This window comes from Musa acuminata, chromosome BXJ2-2 (assembly GCF_036884655.1).
Source record: "Musa acuminata AAA Group cultivar baxijiao chromosome BXJ2-2, Cavendish_Baxijiao_AAA, whole genome shotgun sequence".
Taxonomy (NCBI): domain Eukaryota; kingdom Viridiplantae; phylum Streptophyta; class Magnoliopsida; order Zingiberales; family Musaceae; genus Musa; species Musa acuminata.
Window position 1 is genome coordinate 16,517,658 of NC_088339.1, and position 9,843 is coordinate 16,527,500.

Consider the following 9,843-nt stretch of genomic DNA (forward strand, 5'->3'; position numbering starts at 1 on the left):
TAAGTTTATCAATAAAAATAAGAGAGGAAATGAATTAGAAAGTGCTAACAAGAGGATTAAGTCATCTATATTTGGGAAAGAAAAGTTACAACAAAAGACTTAATTGTACGTAAAATATGAATTAAATCATAAAATAAGTCAGTGTTTTCGGGTGATTGAAGCTTGTTTTGCTTATAAGAAGTTGGATCATAAAGTAAAAGAATGTACTTTGAACAATAAACTACCTCCTAAATCATCAGCCTATACCAGAGTGTATGTTATCACTGAGATTCTAAAACTTCTACGTTAGTGGTCGAATATATTATTTATGTTTCTAATAGAAATGTAAAAGTTTTGTTTGGCCTTGGTTCCAATCTATTCTTTGTTTCATAATATTTTGCTTATCACTTGGTCATTCAATCGATATCACTAAATTATATGCTATATGTAACTACGATTATTGAGGATTCTTTGATAACAAATTTGATATATCCATTTTATCTGATTTCTATTAGAGAACACAAACTTCTTATTGGAACCTTGGTTTCGATCTATCCTTTATTTTATAATATTTTACTCGTCACTTGAGCATTCAACCTAGATCATTAAATTATATGCTATATATAATCATGACTGTTGAGATTCCTTGATAGTAAATTTAACTGATCCATTTTATCTTATTTCTATTGAAGAGCACGGATCTTGTACTAATGCAAGTGTTTATGCAGGAACCGGGCACTGCTTTGTAGGCTAGCAAGGGGGCATCTTATGTGAAGGCAGCAACGCACACCAAGCAACCAGTCCACTCCAAGCAGAATGTTGGGCCATTTGGGGATGCTTTAACCAAGACTGTTCAGCTAAAACTCAGGAACATCACTGGTAAAACGGATTCTATGGAAGTTGTCCAGATTTGTAAGAGGTATAGAGCCATATTTGTTTTGATATCGTCAATCTGGCAGAGCGTGTCAACGTTTTGAAATTCGAGCATGGAAACAGGTTAAGTACTGTTGCTCACAATCTTGCTAAGCAGGCAAGATCGTTTTGTTCTCCTTCTGTCTCGGAGGAGATTTCTGTCTCTTTTGGGACTGCAGATGTCCCAATTATAACAGATGATTGATGTGTTTTGTTAAAAAAAGAATATTTTTTTTAACAATTATAATAAGATAAATAAAAATCTAAACAATTATATTGTTTAATTTTTCTTTTTGACATTGCTGTTAGATGACTTTTGTTTATATTAAGCAAATTATATAATGCCTACAATCCTCATTGGAGATTATTCATGCTCTATAATAACAAATTATATTTCAGAACTCATTAATACATAATACTTACAATCTTTGGATATATTAGGTAAGAACTGTGGCTTCTACCCTATAGTGCAGCCATAAGTTATTAGATGAGTCAAATTAGTCAGTATTATATATATATGGAATTAGATATAGACAATAAAAAAAATAAATTATTAAATTATGAATCAAACTTAATATATCTCATCTTACTCTTATTTTTAATGTGAGACTATTTCCAACCCAATTTTAATCGTTTTCTAGCACATGAATATTTTACTAATATTTTGTGTTTCCTTATATATATATATATATATACTAAAAGTAAAGATTGGAGCACATTTAATTTTTATGACCATCAAAAGAAATAAAAGAAAAGTGCTAATATGGCCTCCTTGCATGAGCCATTTGTGCAAAGGTGTCCGTTTTAGGTTTCTCTTTTATGGAGTAACATCAGACAAGAAGATAGAACAATTCTATCGATTGTAATGACTAATTCATTCAAAACTCACATATCTGTATCTTGTGCCAACCCTTGCCTTGTGAACCAGTGTTAAGATGACAGTAAACCTTTCACAAATCCTGTTCTCATAGCCTAATTCTTTGACCACTTCCTGGCTTGCAGGGATTGCTAGTTGAGGCTCAGTAAAGATGATCTAGCTTGAGGGGATTGCTAATGACTCTGCAAAGGAATCCCTTACACCATGCAGCTAAACCATTTGGAAATCACAATGACTCTCTCACCAGCAGATGAAGTGGTGACATAGAGATTGGTCTAATTTCCTTTGGTACCATTTACTCTTAACATCTCTTTCTGCGTAAAAGAGAGATCAAATCTATCTGCCAATGTGCTTTCATCACAAGCACCAGGCTTCGGATGGAGCTGACGATAATAGCTTAAGCGCACAGGATGTTAATGCAGGGCATTCAAATCTTCAACAAGCAAAACAAAGAAATGGACCAAGAAACCAAGTCTTTCAGTGAAAGACAGAAAGGTGTACACAATGCTGCAAGTGCAATGATACCTCATCTGCCAGGCTACTTTGATTCCTCCACTGAGGTTAATCCCCAGTTCTAGACAAGAACATGCATAACCAGCAGCCATTGCTTATGCATTAGCATCAGGCAAAACTTGACACAGAACAAGGATCAGGCTCTTTCTTTTCTGTCACCATGACCACATCATAGGGCTTGACATGGTAGGCAGAAGCCGAGGAGTCATGCAGTGCTGCCACCACTGCTGGAAGCCTTCACTACTTTCTCCATATGTGATTGCTTGCTCTCTGGCTTCTTCAACTTCCATGGATTCAGCTTCGGCTTCTGCAGAGGCCATTGGTTCCTGTGGCAACTTGCTTTGTGATTTATAGCCTCCAGACCCGTCGACACTCATGGCTGCTTCAGATGGCACCCATGGAACAACAGCTAAGCAGCTAGAATCAACATCCGTCTTCTCATCAAAACTTTGATTCCCTGGCTTGAAAATATGATCTGCAGGAATGCACCACGGGTAAGTAAGACGGGCAAAAGAGGATACTGCCAAGTACAATATGGTACAAACAGTATTTATCGGTCTGAGAGGTAAAATGGACTGTATAGCGCTTAAACTAGACAATTTTTTTTAGTATTTTTCTAAAATTCACTACATACCAACATACAAACAGTGTTACTTCAGTGCAGACCAGTGCGATACCAGTCTGAGCCATGATCAGAATATTACCAGTATATGAAATTGCAAACCTTGCTACTTATGCAATTTCAATAGATAGGTAGATTCCCCTGAGTTGAATAGGTATAGATCACACAGTCTTAGAAAAATTAGCACAACTTGATGCACTCTGATAGCGATAGTGACGACTCGGCCTGACGGACCTATTGACCTAATTACTTGAAGATCTAACAAAAAATGCTTATGCACTCATTTAGTTATATAAACCATTACATATGGGACTATTTTATAACCTTCCAATGTTTAATAATTGATGTTTTGTTACCCAAAAGTAAACCTGAATTGATTCCGGTTATGTGAAATTTGGAGCCAGAACCAGACAGGCTAGAAGCAATTGCAGTTCCGGTTCCAGAATCGGCGATTTCGATTCCAAATTGGAACCACTTTTTTTAATTTTAATTTTAATTTTAATTTTTCATTAATATTTAATGTTCAATTTTTTTAATTTTTCTATTTTTTTTTTCTCTCGGTTTGGAACCAAATTAGAACCGGCGAATCTGAATCTGATTCTGATTCCAAGTCGCAGGAACCGAAACCGAAGCATTGACCAGTTTTGTTTTCTTGTTTTCATCGGTTTGGATCGGATTCGATCCAAATTTAGATCGGATTCGATCTAAAAGTATCACAATCGGAGACCAAAAATCAAAAGGGCAATCTCTTGGATTGTTGAAGAGATGCTCTTTTGGCATGTGTACACTGACTCATCTTAATCATTACGCTGCATAATTGATGTAGGATTATTTTGGGATATTAAAGAATTGGACTATTTCAGATAACTCGATATAATGGAAGAATAGCAGAGACAACTAGAAATCCTCTCAAGAGCAGTCACACTATATACCGGAAGAAAGATTAAATGCATGCTACAAAGAGCGAATTCAGGCAATAAAAGGTTTCTTGAGTACTTACTTCTGAGACCATGAATCAAGTCTGAGCTGATTTGAAGAGAGACATTAGTTCGATCAGAGGACAAGATTAATGGCGCCTCCACGGGCTTGTAGAGCACAATGGCTCTCTCCTCGTTATTTGAAGGGATGGCAGGCATGGCCTCATTCATACTGCTAACATTAGCGCTGACAATCCCTTGCGACTGGTGCTGATTTGATGCAGGAGTAAATGCAGGCTCAACCTCTTCCACGATCGGCGTCAGCTCGGAATCCTTAAAACAAACATAGCAAACATATAAGAAAAAGCTAAACTAGTGCGAGTACTGCAGAAACCCTACTGACAATTTCGACAAGAAGAATTTTTTTTTTTGCATAAGACTATCAATAACCTAAAGGCAAATTCACACGCGAAGCTACAAACGATCATTAAGTCGAGGAAATCGAATTGCTAATTTCGACAAGCGTCGCGCACCAGAAATATCAAGAACAGAAATCTCGTTTACTGACATAAAGATCGAACCATTGTGTAAAAGACTCGCTCGCTTCGGAAGGAAAAGAATCAGATTGGGAAGGGAGTATCAAGAAAGAAAACAGGAAAACAGGGATTAGAAATTAGAAGCGCGTGCTTACCAATCTCCTAATCTTTGGTGGGGGAGAAGACAGCGAGACCTCCGCGAATTCGTCGTACACCTCCTCAAAATCCTTGCGCTTCACTTTCCTCTGCCAAAACCCAGCCATACCTTACCGACAGCAAGAACCTGGCAATCAACGACGACACCTCACCACTTTGCCCGACCTCTTACGGTTCCTACTCGGCTCTCTCCCGAACTAGTGGATCGAAGGGAGCTTGCACGCCATGGACGTCATAAGAAGAGTTGCTGGGGACGCTTCCCGCTCCCTCTCGTTCTCTCTGGAAGCTTCTCGAACCGAATTATTCTGCCTCTCCCATCTTTCCTTCCATGACTCGCGGTATTCTGCTCAGGAAATATTACCAAAGTACCCCTCCGCATGACACTAAATTATCCCTCACACCATGAAATAATTTTAGCACTAATTATAGTAATAAGACCCTTAATATTAATTGTGTGATAATTTATCTTGGCCATAAATTTATAAATTGGGGTTGTATAATCTTCCTTTTTATTAGTAAACAAAAAAATATTATATTATTATTTTTAATAATATAATATTTTCTTCAATAATTATTCCTATCTTCTATTCTTTTCATCAAATTTCACCTATAATTATATTATTATCATGTTTTGGTAATAAAATCCTTCATTTTGATTGTCCGATGATTTATTTTCGTCATAAATTTATAAAATATGTTTATATTATCTATCATTTTTATAAATGAAGAAAAAAATTTTGGTTGTATATTTTAAGGTTAAATTTCCTAGAAAAGTCTTTAATTTTACTTTCTTTTTTTTTTTGGGTGGGGGGGGGGGTAGAATTTCTAGTTTCAAAAATGATAAAGGTCCCTTTAATTACTCTTTTATCCTTTTTCTCCTCTCTCGTTTTCTTTTCAAACACATTAAATTAACTAATATCTAATATATTAAATAATAGTGGTATATATTATTTATTTAAGAAAAATACACAAAATTTGTATCAAAATTATAAATATAAATATTATAAAATACCAAATTGATGCTAAAATAATAACATAATTAGATCCTTATAATTTCAAATTAAATCGAGCAAAAAATAAAAAGTTCAAGAGCTAAATGAATATAAAACAGGTACTTCAATTGCTAAAAAAATAAAAAACAGATAAATTAATATTTTAATATTCATAAAAAATTTGATATTTTTGGATAATAATAGACCTGAATTATACTATTTTTGAATGTTTTAAATACTACTTTTGTCTAGGTTTTAAAATTTAATTTAAATATCATTGAAAAAGTTGGAGGGCTCGAAACTTTAAATATGGGTCTAGTTTTATTCAAACCTTATCTCTTTTACCTTTACATTAGGGGTGTGAGTCCATACTTTTGTAGGTTGCATTATTCTTATTGAAAAAAGGGCATTGAAAAGGTTCTTTTGGATAATTCAAAAATTATATAACTTTTATAAAGGATCCAAAAATTTAAAGGAGAGGTTAAATATCAAATGGTTGTGAAAGCATCGATATCATTAAAGATAAGTGAGGAGTCAAGACAGACAAAGATGACGATGACAATGATAGAGAACGATGCCATTAATGAGAATGAAATAAGAGATTTAAGAAAAAACAATCGATAATATTGAGGATGTAAATAATAATAATAATAATTTTAAAAAAAAAGTTATTAATAGAAAGGAGATTATCAATAATAAAAAAAATATAAATAATAAACTTCAAACAAAAAAAAAAATTCAAGAATTTGCCTTTCAACTTTTAGTACAGAGAGGTAAGGTAATTCATACGGTGAACGTTACTCCGATGCTTTCCCCTCTTAGTAATATAATTCCAAGCATCTTGCCATATCGATAAACTAAGTTTTAGATTCATCATCAATAACACTACTCTTGATGATCACACAGGACCAGCCTTCCACCCTTTCGACACAACCCTTGCTCCCCCACGCCATCCACCACCTTCCCGTAGCTGTACCTCAGCGGCATTTCGCCGAGCATCCGGTGGAACTCCGTGATGCAATCCCCTCTCTTCTTCCGGTGCCCGCCCCTCGCGCTGAGCCCCACCCGCTCGATCCCCACCACACCGCTTCCACCATTGTCGACGCTGCTGTTGCTGATGCCGCCGTTGTTCCTTGGGTCGCCCCAGTCGCGCACCCGCCCGCCCACCAGCACGGGGCCTTCGCCGCTCTCCATGGCGGTCACGAAGTTCATGAGGATGTCCTCGCAGTTCCTCTCTCGGTCCACCAGGCGCCGTGCCTCGCTTAGCCTACCCCAGCAGCTGTAGCGGCGGAGGTAGTCGGTGCCCAGGATCATGAACTTGGTGAGCACGATGGAGTATCGATCCGGGTGCATGGCGTAGATCCAGCGCCGCTGCTCCAGATCCAGGTCGTGGGAGCGCGCGAAGAGGCCAACCAGGGCGGCGCCACCGCGGGACCTCCATACAGCGAACGCGAAGGCCAGGGTGCGCGGTTCGACCTCGACGTCGTCGTCGCAGACGGCGACGGCGCGGGTGCGGATGTTGGCGCGGGGGAGGAAGCGGGCGTTGAGGGAGGGGGAAGGCTGGCGATGGACAGAGATGGGGGCGAAGCCGCCGGCGCCGCCATGGGTGGCGAGGGAAGAGAGCGCAGCGGCAGGGGTGGAAGGGTTGCCCCAGAGGATGAGCACCGCGGCTACCAGGGGATGCGTGGCGTAGGAGGCGGCAAGGGAACGGAGAAGGGGGAGGCGGGCCTCGGAGTACCCGTTGATGAGGACGGTGAGCCGATCCGGCCGGAGGGTGAGCGGATCCGGCAGGGAACGAGGGTCGCAGGCATCGGAGTAAGACTCGGAGGAGAATAACAGCGGCGAAACAGAAGGTAAGAGGAGGCCGAGGAGAAAGGTTTTCCGCCACATTGCGGTGGCGGAAAGTGGCGGCGAATGTGGTCTTACCGATTCGGGTCGGGTAAGAGGTCCTAATAGAAAGGTCTATCCATCGGGACCGTCAGGTCGACCGTAATGTGGTGGCTCGAACGAAAATCTCACCGTTGGATTGAGTTGCGATTGAAAACTGTTTTAGATGGGTTGGATGATCGGTAACTTTACAAATCTATCCTCGAATGACTAGGAAATTAATGTTTTAATTCCCATCTAAGAAAACTCAGCTAGTTTGAGTTTAGAAAAACTAAAGCCTTTTTTATAATGCTGCCGATATAATAATCAAGTTCTTTTAAGAATACTGATAAAAAATTAATAAAATTTATTTAATTTATTTACGACGTCATACATGGAATTTTTTAGATATCACAAAACATATGAATGCTAAACTGAAATTTGTTAAGGTATATATAAAAAATATTTTTGAATATACTATTTATATATTCATGAAATTGAATTCAAAACAATTCATTAGCTTGCTAGAGGGTTAAGCAGGAGAACGTGAGATTAATTGTAACCCATTTTTATATCATTTAATTATTTAATATCTATGATTAGAACAAGTTCTTGAAAAATTTAGCTACAAAATGACCAATAATTACTTTAAACACAGAATATTTTGTGAGAGCGATAGAATATTACTTTCATAATTAATGCCATCTTTTTCTTAATGCTGTTTCTAATTTACTCGAGTACTATTATGCCTATGGCTTAGAGTCAAAATTCCACCTATTGATCACACATGCAATAATGTATGTACAACTTTAAAAAAAACAAAAAAATAATACAAAGGAACTCTAGAATTTTAGCTCCATCGATTGATAATTTTTCTTAGAATATTTTAATTTTTAAAACTTTTAGATAATATTTTTTAATGATTATCTTACCCATGTCAACTATCGCTCTCTACTCGTTGGTCGCTCCCCTCCACCTCATCAATGGCTCTGTATATTTTAATACTTAACGCCTAATTTTACTCATATCCTACATATAAGATTAAAGTATGATGTTTTATTTCGGTTTAATTACTGCTATCCATATGAATATAATAAAAAATAGATAATATTAAAATTAAAACATGGTAATATACTAAACAAAATAATAGAGTTTTTCTTATATACAGTAATTTTGACATTTGTACATAACTATAACATCTAATCAAAATAAAATCACACACAAAATATATCTAAAAGGTATATATATAAAATGCCTACACGTCATCATTTATATTTGCCTTGGCATGGGCTTGCACATACTCACATCACTGCTCAATCATTTAGGTGGGGGTGCAAGTATCGTTATCTATAAAAAAAATATCTATAGTGAATAATCACTAAGTATAAGCCTATAAACTTTTATAGTTTTATTCAAATGAGCATGCATTATGTCATATATATAATATTTCAAAATCATACACATAAGATATTTAATGTTAAACCCCTTATCTCATAATTTTCTTAGCAAGCATAATCCTATCACATAACATACTTAAAATAAAGAGATATACAAAATATAGTACATTCATTGACTTTTATATCTCATATTATAACATATATATATATATATATATATATATATATATTCTCATACCTCATGTTATTATAATATATACGTGTACTCTCATATTATATATCATAATATATATATGCACTCATATTATACGCCATAATATATAGGACTAATTATATATTACCTTTTATAATTAATTATTTTTAGTATCTCGATCCCTATACTTTCAAAAATTATATTGAGATCTTTATAGTTATGAAAGTGAAATATTCAATGTTGTTACTTTAATAAAATGTTTCTCTATTTCTTGATTTTTAATCCTATGAAATTACCTTTTTAATCCTATATAGGAATCTTAATGTTCTATTTTCATAAGTATAAAGATTTCAATATAACTTTTGAAAGTATAAAGAACTGGATGCTAAAGATAGGTAATTACAAGAGATAATATGTAATTAGCTCAAATATATACATGCACTCCCATACCACATATCATAATACATATGCATTTTCACACCACATGTCATAGCAAATATGTGTATTGCACACTATAACATATACAAGCACTCTCACAACACATGTCATAGAAAACACATGCACTTCCAAACTACACATTATCATACAAGTATGTATATAAAATATTTTTTTTATCAAAGTTCATATATTTTTATGCTTATAAAAAATATATATATTCATATTTAATTCATGACGATTATATCAATTGAAATGTGCTTTCCAAAATACTTTATACATACGATAATTTATATGACTACTATTTTGTTATGAATTAAACTTATACTTACCTGATTGAACTCAAAAATGATTATACTAACGAAAGACTATGTTCCTTAATGATTGAGTGCATTAGAGAATGATATACCTATCAAATTAGGACCATAGGGTCATGAGATAACTTAAT

At 35.7% G+C, this 9,843-nt stretch overlaps 2 protein-coding genes across 2 annotated transcripts; both read right to left on the reverse strand.

The window, feature by feature from the left end:
* Positions 1-2,224: 2,224 nt before the first annotated feature.
* LOC103968399 (uncharacterized) lies at positions 2,225-4,765 on the reverse strand. The gene is made up of 3 exons (XM_009381596.3): positions 4,512-4,765; positions 3,904-4,153; positions 2,225-2,756 (listed from the first exon to the last, which is right to left on the reverse strand). Exons 1-3 carry the CDS (start codon positions 4,617-4,619, stop codon positions 2,437-2,439), a joined length of 678 nt encoding a protein of 225 aa, XP_009379871.2. The 5' UTR covers positions 4,620-4,765; the 3' UTR covers positions 2,225-2,436.
* Positions 4,766-6,326: 1,561 nt separating this feature from the next.
* LOC135605161 (glycosyltransferase family protein 64 C3-like) lies at positions 6,327-7,451 on the reverse strand. The gene has a single exon (XM_065094928.1). The coding sequence runs from the start codon at positions 7,392-7,394 to the stop codon at positions 6,390-6,392; it is 1,005 nt and encodes a 334-aa protein (XP_064951000.1). The 5' UTR covers positions 7,395-7,451; the 3' UTR covers positions 6,327-6,389.
* Positions 7,452-9,843: the final 2,392 nt, after the last annotated feature.